The 19,906-nt window shown below is 40.1% G+C and overlaps 1 protein-coding gene across 2 annotated transcripts in view; it reads right to left on the minus strand.

The window, feature by feature from the left end:
* NUDT4 (nudix hydrolase 4) overlaps positions 1–19,906 on the minus strand; it is a 47,794-nt gene that overhangs the window by 14,947 nt on the left and 12,941 nt on the right. For both annotated transcript variants that reach the window (XM_073620178.1, XM_073620179.1), the window contains exon 2: positions 6,331–6,441. In XM_073620178.1, the coding sequence (XP_073476279.1) occupies positions 6,331–6,441 (111 nt within the window). The remainder of the gene's footprint in view (positions 1–6,330; positions 6,442–19,906) is intronic.

Below are 19,906 nucleotides of genomic sequence, written 5' to 3' on the forward strand. Positions count from 1 at the left end.
TATATATCTCTATACCTATCTATATTTCAGTGGCAAAGTCCCACAAGAGAGATTGCACAGTGCTTAAAAAGACTGAGGCAGATTTAAAGATTAGAGAATCTTCATAAAAAAAAAAAAAAAAGTGTAAATATTGACTATATTTTATCCAATAACATACAAAGCAAATTCCTTTGAATACCCAATCATGTGCAGTTGCTTTTCACATATTGTCAATATTCACAGAAATTTGTGAGAAGATTCTCAACTCTCCACCCTCCAAACAAAGCAGATGAAGCTTGCCAAAAGCCTGCAATGTATTAGAAACTGGGGGTATTTTTACTATGCTTTATGGCTGAAAAATCACAAAATTTTCAAAATAGAAACCACAAAGTAGTGCAAACGGTATTTATGAATCCATGGCAATGCATAAAGTACATCTCAACCTTGATATGAACTAAAAAAAAAAATAAAAAAAAAAAAAAAATGCGGGCTTCATTATAAAGTATATACTTTACCTGGTCCCTTGAAAATGTGGAAAGAGTTCCAAAGTAATAAAGTATTCAAACTATTATAAAACAGTTTACACAATACTAGGAACAGGCACCCCACACAGCCTGTGTAGGGCATCCTGTATTATAAAGTGAATGTAAACCCTGCCAATAAACGTATTTTCTGCCTCCTGGACCATTAAAAACACAGTACTATTTAACCTCATCACCATATGTTATCTACTGGAGGAGACAATACTTTACAGAGGCCTTGCTTTTGTTCAAGGCTTCCTTAAAAGTTCACCTTTACAGAAAAAATAAAATAAATGCACATATTTTAGCAGAAAAAAAAAATTACGCATTTATTACTTTTTCCTGCAGGAGCCTGCTGGGCTGCTGCAGACATGTCTCTGGCTTTCAGTCTGTACCTCTGTTCGGGCTTTCAGTTTGAAAGCCAGAGGACATGTCAGTGGACTACAACAGTGCCCATTATCACCCCTGCAGCCCATGGAAATTACAAGTCTGTCTGAAGTGATGGCAGATGGTACTTGAAGTTTATTCATTTACAGGAATCTGTACATGAATGATGCGGTTGTTTGGGCGGAGCCCCACACAACTGCGCTATTTTTAAAAAGTGACAGCAATAGGGCTGCAACTATTTTTATAATCAATTGGCCGATTAAGCGGATAACAACCTTAAAAAAAAGTGTGGTATATAATTTAGTTAATATGTAAAGAAAAAAAAAAAAAAAAAAAAAAAAAAAAAAAGGTAATTTATTCTTAAATATCTATATGCAGTGGTAAATATAAACCGCTATATGGTTAGTGAGCAAAATCTCGAATCTACTCTAAGAGCAGACAGAAGAGATATACTGTATATACTATTAGGAGGTTGAATCTGGTAAATATCAGATTTAGAGATCAAATTTTTTATTTAAAGAAAAAAATAAAAATAAAATAAAGACTGTTTTGTGGATTTTCAGACAGAACTGTAATATATTATACAGAACTGTAATATTATGTATGACAGACTCCCTTGTCATTGGCAGGTGGCTTGATAAAAGCTACCTGCGCCTGCTGTCACTTATGCCGCCTGTTGTCACTTATGCTGGCCATACAAAAACAAAAATTTTTTTTTTTTTTTGAAGGAAAACAGTTTAATTTTCAGAACTTTCATTCGATTTTCTAATTGTTAGTGGGGTCAAATCGATGTTCGTTTTCAACCACAGTGATCGGAAAATTAGAAGAATAGAAAACTTCTTGGTCAAAGGAATTTTCAGACACTGTATGTGGTATTCGTTCAGAAATTCCATTAATTTTAAAACTGAATGTTAAAAGCAAGAGAAATTTTCAAAGAACATTCCTTCATTCAGCTAACTTACTAAGATTTTTCATATGAATATTCAGGTATAAAAATCAATACGTGTATGGCCAGCATAAGGTTCGGTTCACACCTATGCAGTTTGCATTTAATCCGCTTCTACACTGCTTTTTGCACACGCAATTTTCCTGGGATTTGCGTTTTGCATTTCATATGCTTTTTTTGGCCAAATTTGCTGTTGGGCAGATTTAAAAAAAAAAAATGCAAAATTGCGGCAAAAAACGCACTACATGCTTTTCTGCAGATTCTCCTTTGAGGTCTATTGGACCAAACAAACAATCAAAAAAAAAAACAAATAAAAAAAAAAAAAAAAAAAAAACACACACACCACAACACACAAAAAAACACACCGTTCTGCGTTGAAAAAAGTCCCTGAACCCTTTCCAAATACGCAGCGGCTGAAAAGAGCATAGATGTGAACATGTCCCATAAGAAACCATGTTAAATTAACTGTAGTGTGTTTCTGGGGAAAAAAAAAAAAAAATGCATAGGCCTAAGAAGTTTAGTAGCAGCAGCGTGCTTTTTTTTTTGTATCACCTGTCATAATGGAGATAAGAAAACTAAAATTAGTACAAAAAGAGTAGATAATTGCTACCATAAAGGGTTAATTTATACTGTGGAACAGCGAAAGTAATAGTATAATATATAAAATAAAAAACACACCCAGAAGGAGACTATATCAGCATTTTAACTAGGAGTCAGACATGATCATTTTAAATATAAAATGCAAAATACTGGTAAAACTTAACTTTAAAAATGTAATGCCTTCTATTACCTCCAGTCTATCAGCCTCCAGCCTCCCTAAAGTGATTTTTTTTTTTTTTTAAACAAACATGTTATACATACCTGCTCTAAGTAATGGTTTTGCACAGAGCAGCCTTGATTTTCCTGTTCTGGGGTCCCCCACCTACACTTCTGGCTCCTCCTGCCTTCAGAGTGCCCCAATAGCAAGCTGCAAAGTATAGTATATAGTGCCCCTATAGCAAGGTAAAAAGAACTTCTACCTTCAGAACAACTCACTTCCGGCCCAGGAATATAGTTTACATGAGACATTGCTCCTCACACATTCACAAGCTCTCAGGCACTTACTGACATGGTATGGATAGTGCACTGAGCTGTATGTGTGCTGCACTGTATTTCCGGATATGTAAACAAATAATGCATTCTGTATACAGGCCAACTAATCGGCTGACTGATTAATAGGTTATGAAGATAGTTGACAACTATTTACAGAAATGATTAGTTGTTTCAGCTCTAGACACCAGGTACAGGGAGAACCATCACCTTCTGTCATAGGGAGGGATCGGGGGGCAGAAGCTGGAACATGTTAACTGTTCCATCCTAAAATAGTGGTGTAACATGTTCCAAAAGGTGAACTTTACCTTTAAAAAGAGTTGGAGTTTCAGCCAGACCTGTCAAATTTCAAAAGAAATCTAGCGCTCAGGAAAGAATAAACCAAAAAAGTAGAGCCGATTCTTTTTATCATACAGAAAGCAGTACATTTCAGACAGTCATACGTTGATTGCCTGAAAAGGATGGCACAATGAAACAATTTTCCAAAGCTGAAAGGACTACTTTGAGGAAGTTGGCCAAAGATAACACTATGAGATGGGGCTACTCTAATCCTGCTATAGAAAAAAAAAAAAAAAAAAAAAAAACTATTGACACAACTTTCCAAAATGGACACAGTACATATAAGGATTGATGGGCTAAGTGGGTACCTCATCCCTAGATTATAAAAGATTTTGATCGAACGTTTGATTGGACTTTACCAGTACCAGTGAAGGACATTTACAACCTAATTATAAATATTATCTTTATTACAAAAAAAAAAAAAAAAATTCCTTACACATTTACATATAAAACCAAAAGGATTGGTTGAGACCTCCTCACTTAGTAGATATAGAGCTATATTGTTTAATACCACCTTATGTGTAAATGTGTAAAGATTTTTTTAAAAATATTTTTGTAATAAAGATAATATTTATTATGTTGTACAATGTCCTGGTCAAGTCCGATCAAACCGTTCTACCAAAATCTGGACACAGTACAGTAAGCTTACTGACGATGCCACAATACAGTATAAAAATAAGAGGTGCTGAAAAAAGAAACGGGTTTCTTATGATCAACTGGACAGTCTCTTCCAAGTTTTCATGAGTTCTAATCATATATACATACATTACTGAAATCTATAAGCACTCAAACTGGCCTCTAGGCTGGCCAATTATTACAGCTCATGACTTTCTACTGCAACCACTTGCAGTGTAGAGGGACTTTTCCCTACAATATTCTATCTAATGGACTCCAATATGATAATTCACATCCTGAGTCAAATGGGGCCCATTTCTCCCTCAACAGTATTTTGGCTACACTAGATGTAGAACGTTTTTATACCATTTTCCCTCAGGAAGTCAGTAATAATGCAGTTTGGCAAAACCTCGCTGATACTAGAGCATGGCTCACCACCAATTGAATTCTTACTTGACCTACGAATTCAATTATTTTAAATTTGAAAAACTTTATTCCTGCAGGTTCTGGGGACAGCTATGGGTTCAAAATGTTACCCACTCATAATTTGTTCATGCATCTGTATGAATGAAATTGATAATTTTATTGATAACTTATTGTTCATCTGGTTAAGCATATCAGGTTAATTTACATTCATTGTTAACCATACCAAATCTCTGGGGTTACCTACAGTATGTAATGACAAATAGTATCTAGAATTATTTGAAGAGACACTGTCAATACAAGAATTCATTAGGCCAGCACTTTAATAAAGTTGCCCACATGTGAGTACCAACAAGAAAATCATGAGAACGCAAAACTAGGAAACTTTAAGCAGAGTTAAGCAAATTACAGCCAACTATCCAAGTGTTCAGGGTACAGTGTCAAACAACCAAGGCCATTTTGCCACTTTAGCTAAGACCACATATGTTGCCTCAGCGACTAAAAATAGTAGATTCTAAACACTGCACAAAACTGCTAGGTATTGTTGTAGATACAGGATAAGGAACACTATACCAGCTCTTGACTCGTAGCTCCATAAGGAATCTCAACAATTATTGGCCCTAACCTGAATAGTGTCCTGTGTGAACTGGAACACAGAGCAGTAGTCACCGCCGACTGCAAGACTGTCGCAGAGAGAACACCATTACAGAAATTGAACTGGCAGCCCACACTACTTGGCTAACTGGAGCTTTTCATTATTTCTACATCTCACCTAAATCTACCAATAGCTGAAAGACTAGAGAAACTTCCAGAAATTCTGAAGTTCAAGAGAATACCAGTAAAAACTAAGAAAACCAGGACTTACAGGCTGGCTAGAGAGACTTTCAGACTATAAGGCTGCATTCACATCCAAGCGTTTTAAGCTCATAAAAAACGCCCAAAATACGCTAAACAAGCAAAATCCCATTAATCTCAATGGCACCTGTTCACATGTGAGCGCTTTGTCACCTGAAGCCAAACGCCCCAAAAAACGCCCTAAGCGCAAAAAAGAACATGAGCTTCTTTGGGGCAGATTACAGGCATTTTTCTGCCTATTACAATGGTGACCTGAACAAAAATCACATAAAAAAAGCGCGACTTTGAAACGCTCAGATGTGAATGCAGCCTCACAGGTTCAGCATGATATACTAGTGGCTTGTTTGCTGACCGGAGGGACATCCAGGATTTAATAAGTCCAGAGAAATTTACCAGCAGCTGTTGATAGACAGGAAGAGAAAATCTCTCCAAAAACAAGAGAAATCCTTGGTTGTCACCAGAACTAGTGTACCCATAGGACGATTATTCCCTCTATTCCGGTGCTGGGATTTTCTTTCACTTTCAGTAATAACAGTCACCAGGGCAAACAGTAAATCTTCTCCCCACTAGAGAAAACAGAAAAAAAAAAAAAAAAAAAAAAAAAAAAAAACAACAACCACAGGTGTTTGAATACCTCTTTACCATATCCAAAATATATGGATCTGGATGCATTGCTTCTATTGAAAGAAACAATGAAGCGCTGATTATTGAATAATTCAAAGTAAAAAATACTAAAACTAGTTAAGGCAAGAGCGATTTCTCCATAAGGGAGAAGTCGTCCATCCTAGAACACTAGCATAAAACGGACACCTCAGAGTGGAGTAGTTATAAGGGGGACCCTTGGGGGCATGTCCTCAAAAGCTTTGCCAGTGGTCAAATACCTGAAGGTACGAGCCTATAACCCAGGGTCTATGAATATCAAGTCTGTGTCCTGTACCATATGATTATAATATAAAATGTTTCACTTAGTTATACTTCAACTCAGCCATTTTATTTTTCCTGAAGTTTCCCTCTTACTTATAATGGTGGCAAAAGAAAATCAACAGGTAAAATACATACTTGGACAATATACACATCAGTAAAGGCTCCCTGAAAAGACATCTATGCTGACATTACCATGAAGGCTATTTTCAACTGAGGTTTCTTTAAAAACATAAATAAAAGCATCCATTTTACCTCTTCATACACTTCTCGGACTGCAGCTCCACCAGGCTCTTCCTCCGGCTCCATTCCACCTCCTGGAACAATCCACTGATCAGGGTAACGACTGCTGCTGACTAAGAGTATCTGCAGCAAACAAATATTTAAAGGTCTTTATTTTTATAAACAAAAGGAGCGCAACATGCGCCAAAATGTAATTTTTAAAAAGGAAACAGAAAATCCATATAATTTTTAAATAGGCCATCATCAGGAAAAACACAATGAACGCGATTGTTGATGTACTGAAGTATAAAGCACTGAATATGTATTGATAAATATTCCTGTAAGAGCTGTGTAAAGCTGCAAAGTCACTCATTCGGGGAAGCTTGCAAGCCACAGATACAGTAGATTTGGAACCCAGGGTAATTTGATCAAGCTGGACAGCTACCATTCACTTCTGTGTTAGGCCCCTTTCACACGGGACGGATCCGTGTTGATCCGCCCCGTGTTTATCCGCTGCTCAGCGGGGATCGCTCCTCTTTCCCCAGCTGAGCAGGCAGATGACAGGGCGGGACCCGCACACTGTGCAGGGACCGCCCTGTCAGATATCCGCTCTCCCCTATGAGGGATCGGAGGAACACGGACCGTCTGTCCGTGTTCATCCGATCCGCTCTGCAGACGGATAGAAAAATAGGATTTTCTTCCGTCCGCAGAATCGGACGAGAGCGGAGCCGGATGACATCGGGTGTTAGCGGATGTACATCCGCTGACACGCGCTATCCCATAGGGATGCATGTATGTCCGTATTTCATCCGAAAACGGATGGATGAAATACGGACATACGGTCCGCATGTGTGAAAGGGGCCTAAAACAATGTTATTGACAGTGCAGGTTAAAGCCAGGTACACACAGGCCAAATGTTGGGAGAAAACGGCTGGTTCGAAAAAAATAAAAAAATAAAGTCGTCATTCGGACGTGTGCATGTCATTTTGGCCGGCCTCTGTCAGACGTGCATGCTGGAAAACCAGCATCTGTCCGACTCCTGATCAACGCTCTCAGCCAATAGCAGAGAGCGTTGGTTGCAGTGTTCTGGCGGGGGAGGGGGGCATCCCCCTGATCAGAACACAACAGCTCAGCAGGGGAGATTGTTGAACTTTGCATGGTTAGTACAGCGACTCCGATTGGAGCTGACCGTTTCTCTTGTCCAACCAAACAACAAAGTACACCTCAGAGAAAATTAGGTTTACAAAAAGAGGGCAAATCACTCTGCAAATCTTTATGCACAACATACCCAGTTTACAATAATGAGCAACCGTCCTGTGGGCATGTACCAACCAACTTCATGCAGACACAATTTACATAGGAATATTACTGTTTACTAGATCAATGCATCTGTGCACAAGGTCTTCCACTCACACACTTGTAGTCATGTATAGAGATGTCACTACTCTAAACCTGTATAAAAATCCCTGTCTCTGGATTTCTGGGTGATGACCAAAGGAAGCCCCTACCATACTCCACAAACTCAACAGAAAAACACATACCAATGATGCCAATTCACATGCAACTCTAAGGCTGGGTTCATACTTGTGCAATCACAGACATTGCATGCGATTTGCAAACTGTATGGCTGAAATCGCATTTGCATCAAAATGGTGCAAAACTCTTTAGTCCGCACTGGAATCAGATCACATGGGTGTTCATACCTAAGCAATCAGATTCCAGCATAATTTCAGAGTTTGCACTGCAATCCAGTCTGGGGGTGTCATTAACGTTACATTGGAATGCGCAGCAATTCACAGATGTCAGTGTGAACTGCTGGTGATTCAGGTGTGATGCGAAAACCCACTAATTCCTGGATCGCACAAGTGTGAACCCAACCTAAAGCCTTATTACACACTAGTCGTTTTTTCATTCACGTCAGCAGAGCTGAACGAAAATAAATTGACAGCTCAGTTTGGTTCAATACTGCCAAACAACCAATTGCATGCTTCACTTCCAGATCAATCATTTACACACTGCACAATTCATAATTTTGAGCCTTGAACCTGAATCTCCAGCCAAACCAAGATAAGCCTGCCTTTTGAGTCATGTAAACATGATAACATGGAATGCATAAAAATGTGCAAGTGCCAGCAACTCCAGTTAATCTTTAATACTGGGAATTTTACAGAATGGAAAAATAACCATCATAGCTAAAAATGCAATAGTCAGCCTATGAGTGAGTATAGGCAGAGCACAAGCAAATGTGAAATTGCAAAAGTTGGTGGGAAGAAAAAAAAAAAAGTTATGAAAAAGGTTTTGCTCACAGGCACCACGCTATTTTTTTTATATATTTTATTAAATTAAAAACACATTAAACAATATCTACCAATTACCTCACACTTTTTTTTTAGATATATTCCTTATATCAGTGTTTCTCAACTCCAGTCCTCAAGGCGCCCCAACAGGTCATGTTTTCAGGATTTCCATTACTTTGCACAGGTGATTTGATCAGTTTCACTGCCTTAGTAATTACCACGACCGTTTCATCTGAGGGAAATCCTGAAAACATGACCTGTTGGGGTGCCTTGAGGACTGGAGTTGAGAAACACTGCCTTATATAGACTATGTGAATACGTGGGGGGGGGGGGGGGGAGGAGGTTTTCACTGAACTCAGTAACTACAAACACTGTAGAGCAAATCATCCTAAAAACATTTGCAATAGATCCTTTGTAAGAACTGTACACATTAGGCAGACCACCGCGCTGCAACCAGTGCTCGATAAAATCTTGGTTCTACTACCTGTTTTTACCATCCCCCAGTTGAGGGCATCCCTAACTTCCACTAGTTGAAGCCACACTGCTGATTCAAATAGCTCAAAACTATTTTTTATTGATCTAGGATTAAGCCCCAGCAGAGGGGCAAAATGCATCAGTCCATGGGTGGATGGTCTTCTCCTATGGATTCACCACATGAATGATTTCAATTCATTACAGTGCTGCTTATCATAACTAAAATTTATTTTTTCTGACAGCAAGGTTTAATGGGAAATGTAGTCAGAAATTGAATGTAAAGAGCAGAGGAAAAGGCAAAGCATTCAGGGAATCCAGGAAATTGTGGAGATGGTCAGCTGACCTCAACATTAAAAGATTTTTCAAAGCTTATATGGAATTGTCAAAAGTTACGATTGTTTGTATTGTTATTACAATGCTGAGGTTATTAAATGGAGGAGGTGTAAGCAGTCATCATATATCTTCTTTAAAGCGGGGGTCCACCTATCTTTTTTTTTTTTTTTGAGTTCATTCACAAACTTTTCTTATCAGCATTACATACTCACATATTGTGTGTAATATGTCCGCCTGTGTCAGATTTCGTCAGAAAGAATAACTTATATTATTCACTGCAGGAGAACTAGGAAGTGCAAAGAAGAATAGAAAAATAAAAAGGTCATTACGGCGATTTAAATTTTTTTAAACGGCATGTCAGCATCTAGGCAAGGAAGAGAATACATACAGATATTGTTCAAAATTTGGGTGGAACCCCGCTTTAAGTACCCAATTGTGTGGAATTTAGGAAAATTGGAATTGGGCAATTACTGGACCAAACAATGTAGGAACAAACGTTCCAGGCTGTCAATGCCAGGACCTTGAGAGGCTGACTACCGGAAGGAGGACTGGTTCAAAACTGAAGGTGACCAGGTCACAGTAGGCAGCAGCAAGGGCTAAAGCAGCCCATAGATGATTCATTTTTTTTTAACTAGCGGGTTGATTAAAAAGAAAAAAAAAAAAAAAAAAAAAAAAAAAAAATAATAACCAGCACACACCACCACTCGCAACCAACCGTATTTCCACCTTGAATTTCTGGGTTGAGGAATCCTCCCTACTGAGCCTCTGTATTCTCACAGAAGGTATTGCCAACAGCAATGATCGAACGGCAAAAATTTGACAGGGTGGTTGCACGGAAGTCGTTCAGTAGACTTGTGTACAAGCACTTAGCCCATGCTTGGATTGAAATTCAGCCGACACTTGCCGAACAAGTCGAATGTCTATTCATATATGGCTGGCCTTAGAGGTGAAAATTTTTATCTCTTGAGATAAACAGTGATGGAAATATGCTGCCTCATGTGGAATGGTGTGGGGGGACAAAGGCGCAGAGAATTTATACATGCAACTTTCCACCCTGTGATGCAGCACTTAGTCTCTCAGCAGGACACCCTTCTGTGCAGAACAAACTGAAAAAAAGTGAATAGTAAAATAATCATTTCGAAACAGACCCATGTTAGGTCTATAGACAGGTGAATGTAATGGGATATGCGTCGGTTTACATTCTTTTACCTGTGATCTGTCACCCTTGGGTCCAAAAGAAGCAGAAAGGCCGCAAAACTTTTTCAGATCTAGATGGACTTGGGGGAATATGTAAGCTTCAAGTAGGTTTCTTTCTGAAAAGCATTCCTGATCAAATCCTCTTGTTGGCATTTCAGGTGCATCTGAATGGAAGCTTAATTTTACAACCGCCTGCCAATATATTAAAATTGAGCTTTTGATCAGATCCGCCTGAAAAACTGACAGGCGGATCTAAATCGGTTTGAGTGAGAGTGTGTGCTCTACTGAATTTGCATAAACAAAAATAAGCCTATAATTTGTGTTGCCTGGTACAGCTTCTGATGTACTTCCACCTACCCCAACACAGCAACTATGATCAACAGCAGTGCTGGTGTCAGTTTTTAGCCCCCCCCCAGCGCAAGCTTTCCCATTCACAAAGCACAGCCTGTGATAATGCTGCTGGTGTGATGCACTCTACCACAGTGTAATAATTAATAGCTACAACGCACAAGATAAAAACACATTGAAAGATATTAAAATGAGGTGCAGAGTTTAGCTTCAATTTTCCTGCAAGACAAAAATCCTAAGCCGGCATCAAATGCCGTATCAGATTTTAAAGAGAATTACCAACAGTTATAGAAAACCCATACTCCTTTAATAGTTCCCCTACCACAATTTCTAAGCTTCTACAGACTTTGTAAAAGTGCCCTGCACTGCCACATGCTGGTATATTTCAGTATTTCAAACTGAATTATTAGAGGCGACAGACAGTTTTTAATGCAGTGATCGCAAAAAGATATAAGGAAGCTGTCGTTGGTTCAGGATAGTACAGCCGAAATTTGAAAAAGACTGGGGCTCCATTTAAAAACAAGAAATATTCCTAGATCTGCTCTCATGTTTTTACAATCAAACAGTAAAAGAAGTGTGAGTATTTAAACAAACTTGTATGGACACTGCCCACACGTCATGAGCTGGTGCCTGGTTATGCAGCAGCACATAGCCATTAACATTCCTGATTATAACAGTGATTGCTCCAAAGATCCAGGCAATGTAAAGTGGCTGCCTAACATTCTTAACCAACATCAGACTAGAAAGAATCACAACACAAGCTTAACTTAAATGACCAGTGACAATTCTGCATACAAATAAGCCCATTTGTCTGAACACTTCAGATACCATCTATTATAATGCTTTTCCGGAGAACAATAAAGCTGAGCATACACCACATTTTGCCAATTTCGACCACTTTCCAGCCACTAGGAATCACACATCCAGTTGCAAGTAACTGACAAACAACCCCCAAGATCAAACAACCATTTATTATTAAACAGGATTTATATAGCGCCAACAGTTTGCACAGCGCTTTACAACATGAGGGCAGACAGTACACTTACAATACAAATCAATACAGGAGGGATCAGAGGGCCCTGCTTGTTAGAGCTTACAGTCTAGAAGGGAGGGTCAAGTGGAACTAAGGTAATAACTGTGGGGGGTGAGCTAATGAAGAAAATGAAAATACAGTTAGACCCCTTTCACACTGGGGCAGTTTTCAGGCGGTATTGCGCTAAAAATAGCGCCTGCAAACCGCCCCTAAACAGCCTCCGCTGTTTGTTCAGTGTGAAAGCCCGAGGGCTTTCACACTGAAGCGGTGCGCTGGCAGGAGAAGAAAAAAAATCTCCTGTCAGCAGCTTCTTTGGAGCGGTGTATTCACCGCTCCTACCCATTGAAATCAATGGGACAGCGCGACTATACCGCGGCTATACGTGGGGGTTTTAACCCTTTTTCGGCCGCCAGTGGGGGGTTAAAACCGCACCGCTAGCGGCTGAATACCGCGGTAAAACAGCGTGTGTGTATATATATATATATATATATATATATATATATATATATATATATATATATATATAAAATCTGTTTTACCGCCGACGCCCCCTACTGCCCCAGTGTGAAAGGGGCTTTAAGTGTGGGTAGGGTAGGCTTCTCTGAAGAGGAAGATTTTCAGGGATCGTCTATAAAGCTAATAGAGTAGGAGATAAGTAGGCAGATTGGGGTAAGGAGTTCCATAGGATTGGAGAGGCTTTGGAAATGTCCTGGAGGCGAGCATGGGAGGAGGTTACGAGGGAGCTAGAGAGCAGGAGGTCTTGAGAGGAACAAAGAACAAGTAGGTTGGTATTTAGAGACTAAGCTAGTGATGTAGCTGGGGGCTAAATTGTGGATGGCTTTGTAAGTAGTTAGTATTTTGAATTTAATTTGCAGATTAATTAATGAATTAAATTGGCAGATTGTGACGTAAAAACTGTTTAATAAAACTGACAGCTTCAATACAGTTCTACTGGGTTTGATCCAATCTTCTTATGGTCCATCAAAACCACCACTGATTGCTTTGCAACACCGACAAAAAGTGCAATTGAAAGTTCAGTTACTCCAACAAATTAGCTTGTGTATGGCCATCTCAAAGTTAGCAAAGGTATGACTGGAATCAGCCAGATTAGTCGGTTTAAGCTCCTGAAATAGTAAATAGGTTCACATACAACAAACCATAATACACACACACTCAACAAAAAAACAACCCCAAGTCTAAAAAAGTTGGCGCACTGTGTAAAAATATACATAAAAACAGAATGTGCAAGGATTTGCCAATTTCATAAAGCCATATATTTTTATTCACAATAGAAGACATATCAAAATGTTTAAACTGAGAAAGTGTACCATTTTAAGAAAAGGGAAATTTTGAAATGGATAGCAGCAACATGTCTCAAAGTTAGGACAGGGCCACGTTCACCACGGTGTAGCACCCCCCGTTTTAACACTCTGTAAACATCTCGGAACTGGAAGAGTTTTGGGAGAGCAAGGTTCAACAGTCCTGGGTCTTTGCTGTATTTTTTTGTTTCAAGATGCACCAAATATTTTCATTTGATGAAAGGTCTAGACTGCAGGTAGGCCAGTTAAGCATCCAGACGCATCTGCTGTTGTCTTAGATGCAGTATGTGGTTTAGCATTGTCCTGCTAATATATGAAAAACCTTCCCTGAAAAGCATGCTGTCTGAATTGGACCATATGCTGCTATAAAACCTTAATATATTTTTCACAAATAATGGTGCCTTTCCAGATGTGCAATCTGTCCATTCCATACACAGTGTACCTCCATACCGTCAGATATGGCTTCTTTGCATAATAGAGCATTAACTTGCATTTTTGGATGGCATGAGCTCCTGCAGTGATCTCCATCACAGAATCTGCCCGTTTTGAATGCAGTGCCATCTGAGGGCCAAAGAACACAGGCATCCAATATTTCAGCTTTTCAGCTTTGTCCCTTGTGCACAGAGATTGCCATATCCACAGAATCTTTTGATATTACGTATTGTAGATGATGATATATTTAAAGTCTTTGCAATTTTACTTTGAGAAACATTACTTCAACTTCAGATTGGTGAACCTCTGCCCATCTTTACTTGAGACACGGACACCCTAAGATGCTCTTTTTATATCCAATCAGGTTACTGACCCCCTTGCCAATAACCTAATTAGTTGCAAAATTCTTCTGGCTCTTTCTTGTTAGTACCACTAACTTTGCCAGCTTTTTGTTGTCCTGTCCCAACTTTGAGATGTTTTGATACAATCTATTTCCAAATTACCTAATTTTTTTCCTAAAAAAAAAAAAAAAAAAGATGAAGTTCAGCTCAGGTAAATAAGGCTCCCGTTGCAGTCATTCCCAACCAGTGGCGGTTGGAGACCAAGTAACACTGGGTCAATGGGCATGCTGAGCAGCAGCGAGCCTGCATGAATGCTCCTGTAGCAGAATGCGATGCATACCTCACAAACACATACTCTTGCAAGTAAAGAGAAATGTAGAGCTAGAGATTTTTGCAGCATATTTGGCAAGTACAGGATCACAGTATATATAAAATCATATGCAAAATGTTTGGAGGGAAGCTTCAGAATGGCAAAGATGTTTTTATTACAAATTATGTGAGCAGACTGCAGTTCCTCTTTAAACAAACAAAACAAAAAGGAAAAAACGGTTCAACCCCTTACAAGTAAGCAGATTCAAAACTGCATTGAAAGACAGCAAAATGAAAGTTGGGATCTAACTATCTGTTATCCAAGATCATTCTTTCTCAGTTTTTTTTAAACAAATTTTAAACGAGAGAATTTGATTTAAAAGCCCAGGAAGGGTTATTTAAACCTAGATTTCCCATACAAACAAGCAGCCCTCCACTTGACCACTCCAGGAATGCCAAAGCCAAATATACACAGATAAAAACCTGAATACCTAGGTTCCCTACAAGAGTGAATATCTCCTTCAGCCACTAGAGGGTGCAGTTTATTTTGGTTGTTTAGTCTGCATTGGGGCGCTTGTCTATTGAAGTCCTCAGGCACTGCAAAACTACTACATAATACATTTGAATACAGTATAGCTACACTCTATAAATTTATATAGAATTCTTGCGAGCCATTAATTCAAACAGTATTTAACAATGTGCCTGGCTCATCTGTCCCTAAACTCTTAACCTGAATACTAACCCAATCTTTAAAATTAAACCTAACTTGAAGCCTTACCCTAAAATGAGATTATAACATCAGCCATGCAATATCAATCCAAACAACAGGTATTTCTCAGTATCTATTAAAAGCTTACTTTCAAAAACATCTTATATTGTGTGCACTACCTATTCTCTAACCATACCTTTTATCCACGGCTTGGAATCTGCACCAATTTGTGTTCCCTTCCTGGCCAAATCACATGGTGTATGCATGTCTACAGAGTACTTCAAATCGCAAGTTATACTGCCAGCGAAGAATACGGATATCAAAAATGGGGTGCTGCCTCTATTGACAGTTTCCTGAAAACCCTCAGCACCACAAAATACTACATCTTTTCCCCTGGCAGCTCGAACACTGAGAAACGAAGAAACGAGCGATCGAACACCGCTGATCACTCGGTTCTCACAGCTCCCTGAGCTGACTGTCAGCAGCTCTTTGCTCTGTGCCGCCGCCCCCCCCCCCCCCCCCCCCCCATTCACTGGAGTACAGAGCTGTAGAGGGGACGGGAGCGGCCAGCTCAGGAGGCTGAGCCAGGTGTCGGTCCAGGCATGTGGGTGGATCCAGACTCCATTGTCGCGATCTTGCCCGGCCTGCTCTACGATTTCAGCCCGCTGTCTGCTGAAAATGGGTCACAGGAGTGCAAACAAACTGTACCCTTGTGATTCACAGAAGTACAGACAAACAAGCTTTGGCTGTACTTCTTTAAGATCTTGATGAAGGTTTTCCACTAATGGAGAGTAGTATTAGGCCTCTTTAAACAGGAGTATCATGTGCAAGAGGTCTTAGGACAGAGTAATTGCTGACATCCTAGCAGAATACCTGGTTTGTAGTTCCAGCAGCAAACTCCTAGAGAAAGGTGAAACCGCTGTGCATATTCAACATGCATAGGGAATTTGTGCCACTACAGTTCTGTGTTCCCGAGAGTCTAGTAAGGTTATGTTTACAAACTAGAAAAGCATTTTATAAAATAGAACTAGGTTAAAACAGAAATTCATTGACCAATTTAAAGTGGTTCTAAAGCCTGAAGGTCTTTTATCTTAATGCATGCACAGAGCAGGTAAGTATAACAGGTTTAATTAAAATAAAATCTGCAGCTTTACAATCACTTTAACCACTTGCCGACTGCTGCACGCCGATATACCTCGGCACAATGGCAGCGGTGGGCAACTGGGCGTACCTGTACATCCCCTATAATTGGCGGGGCTAGTGGGCACGCACGTGCCGAGTGACCGCGGACTCTATGTCTGCCGGTGTCCCGCGATTGTGTCACGGAGCCGCAGAACAGGGAGATGCCTATGTAAACCAGGCATTTCCCCGTTCTGTCTAGTGATAATAGTCCCAAAATAGTGTCAAAAGTGTCCGATGTGTCTGCCATAAAAAAAAAAAAAAAAAAAAAACACCCCCGCAGATCGCTGTCATTACTAAAAGAAAAAAAAAAAATAAAAATGCCATAAATCTATGCCCTATTTTGTAGACGCTATAACTTTTGCGCAAACTAATCAATATACGCTTATTGCGATTTTTTTTTACCAAAAATATGTAGAATACATATCTGCCTAAACTGAGGAAAAAAAATTGTTTTTTTTTTTTAATATTCTTTGGGGATATTATAGCAAAAAGTAAAAAAAATTGCTTTTTTTTTTTTTCAAAATTGTCGCTCTTTTTTGTTTATAGAGCAAAAAACAAACAACGCAGGTGACCAAATACCACCAAAAGAAAGCTCTATTTGTGGGAAAAAAAGGACATCAATTCTGTTTTGGTACAACGTCGCATGGCCGCGCAATTGTCAGTTAAAGCAAAGCAGTGCCGAATCGCAAAAAGTGCTCTGGTCAGGAAGGGGGTAAAATCTTCCGGGGCTGAAGCGGTTAATACAATTACTTTGACCATAAATACACTATGGTGTATGTCGAGTCCCATCTCAATGGAGCACTGCTCTCTGCCTCCTCACAGGAGCCATTGGCTTCTGCTGCTGTCAATCAAATTGAGGGGGGGCCGGTGTTCTGACATATAGTGTCCTCCTATCAGATAGTGTCCGCCCCGTACTGCGCAGGCGCAGCGCCTGCGCAGTACGGAGCAGCAGGAGATGCCGAAAATGTCCGAAGTTGATCAGCTGACCATCAGCTGTACACGGCGCTCGGGCACCTGTTAGCGATGGCTGTGTAAGAGGGCCCCTCGCGGGCTCGCTTCGCTCGCCACGCTTCGGGCACGGCCTCGCTGCGCTCGGCAACTATTTATTCTAACTCTATGTCCACTTGGATAGTAGGGAATGATCCTGGACATAGGGTAAGAATAAATGCGCAGGCGCCGTGTACAGCTGACGATCAGCTGTTGAACTTCGGAGACTTTCGGCGTCTCGTTTGTCCTCCGTACTGCGCCTGCGCAGTACAGGGCGGACAGTTCTGGATAGGGGACTGTATTCGACAAGACACCGGCTTGGGATGGAGCACGCACGATTGCCCCCATAGCAATCGTCTTACTTGGAAGGTTGGAAGAGCCGAGAGCTTCAGCAGGGGGATCCCAGAAGGAGGAAAAATAAAACAATCCATCCATATCTGCAATAGTCAAATATTCTGCATGTTTTGAATCTTTGTGCTAGGAGTACAGAAAAATACTTGATTCTCGAATACTCTATAGTGCCAGGAATCCCGTAAGCTCCTAACTTTCTATATGAGCTAACAATTCTACCTCTGCTACACTGAAATACCATGCAGTAGTGCTATTGGCCCTGCCTGCGTTCTCCCCTGCTGGACTACAGAACACCTCTCCCTTATGTTTTGAGATGCTTTTAAAGTGTACCTGGATTTTTTTTTATTAGGAAAAAGTTCACTTTACAATATGGACCATAAGGATTTCTGTTACTTTCAGGAAGCACATAACACTTCAACTCCCCACGATGCAGCACTTCGTGCCTGAGCAGACAATTACCATTAATAGTACTACTGCCATGTGTGGAAATTTTGAGCATATATAGGGTTGATTTACTAAAACTGGACAGTGCAAAGTCTGGGGCAGCTCTACATAGAAATCAGTCAGCTTTCAGGTTCTGTGTTAAAGCTTTTACCAACCCCCCCCCCATGACCAGGCCATTTTTTCCGATACGGCACTGCTTTGCTGACAATTGTGCAGTAGTGCGACGCTGTACAAAAAAAAAAAAAAAAAAAAAAAAAAAGTATCTTTCTCCACAAATAGAGCTTTTTAATGGTATTTAATCAATCACCTTTACACACATACATATATATATATTTTTTTTTTTTTTACTTTGCACTATAAAACATATCCAATAAAAAAATTCAATTTCTTCATAAAGGTATGTATTCCGCTACATGTTTTTGGTAAAATAAAATCCCAATAAGCATATACTGATTGACTTGCACAAAAGTTATAGCGTCTACAAACTATGGGATATTTCAAAATGTATTTTTTACTAGTAATGTCGGCGATCAGCGACTTATAGCAGGACTATAATACAGTGATCAGTGCTAAAAAAATATGCACTGTCGCTGTACTAATGACACAGGCTGGGAAGGGGTTAATAGCAGGGGAAATCTAAGGGTTAACTGTGTGCGTAGCCAGTGTTTTACTATACTGTGTGATCATAAACCCTCACTTTCGAAACATGTCGGATGTCTCATTTCATTATTGCTTTTTGGTTAAGGTTTTGGTAGCCACACCTCCGAGCTGCTACCATACATATGTACACAAGCCATTTTCTTTTCAATATCCCAAATTTTTATTCTGATGTGTAATAAAGATTATGTTTTTTTTTAACCATTTCAATACAGGGCACTTTCGCACCTTCCTGCCCAAGCCAATTTTCAGCTTTCAGTGCTGTCACTTTTTAAATGACAATTGCGCGGTCATCCAACACTGTACCCAAACTAAATTTTTATCATTTTGTTCCCACAAATAGAGCTTTCTTTTGGTGCTATTTGATCACCTCTGCGGTTTTTATTCTTTGCTAAGTGAATAATAAGAATTGAAAAAAAAAAAAAAAAGTTTTTGTTATACAATTTCTGTAAATAAGTAAGTTTTCTCCTTCACTGATGGGCACGGATAAGGCGGCACCAATGAGGTGGCACTGATGGCTAAAACTGGATTTCATCGATAGGCACCACTGATTGACAGCTGCTTGGTGGTCTAGGGTGGCATACCTGGTGGTCCAGTGTGGTGGCAATCCCTGGTGGTCCTGGGCAGGCATCCGAGGGAGGGGCTGCGCTGATAATCGGCGCAGACCCCCCTGTCAGGAGAGCAGCCGATCGGCTCTTCCTGTTTACATCGTGATCAGCCATGATTGGACACGGCTGATCACGTGGTAAAGAGTCTCTGACGACTCTACCTAGATCGGAGTTGCAGTGTGTCAGACTGACAAACTGCAACAACGTCCGCTGCGATGCGCGCCCCTGGGGCATGCAGCTGCTTGATATCCTGGCAGCGTCATGACGTCCGGTCAGGATATCGCAACCACTTTGCCGATATCATATTGCTATATGGCGGGCGGCAAGTGGTTAATTTTGTATCTGAAGTTCCCTTTGTCTGGAATGCCTACAATAGTCCCCATTCTATTGTGCGAGGTGCTTTTACTAGGGAAAGTGATGCACACCCCCAACTGGAAGTGTCAGATAACACATGTATATGTGATCCGGCACACAGGTGCCGCTCTGTAAACTGAACAAGCTGACGTTAGAAGCTGATGGGCTATACCATGCACAGCCGATGCACACAGTTTTAGTAAACCAACCCCATAGTATTGTTTACGCTTCAAC

This window comes from Aquarana catesbeiana, linkage group LG03 (assembly GCF_042186555.1).
Source record: "Aquarana catesbeiana isolate 2022-GZ linkage group LG03, ASM4218655v1, whole genome shotgun sequence".
In the NCBI taxonomy this organism is placed as follows: Eukaryota; Metazoa; Chordata; class Amphibia; order Anura; family Ranidae; genus Aquarana; species Aquarana catesbeiana.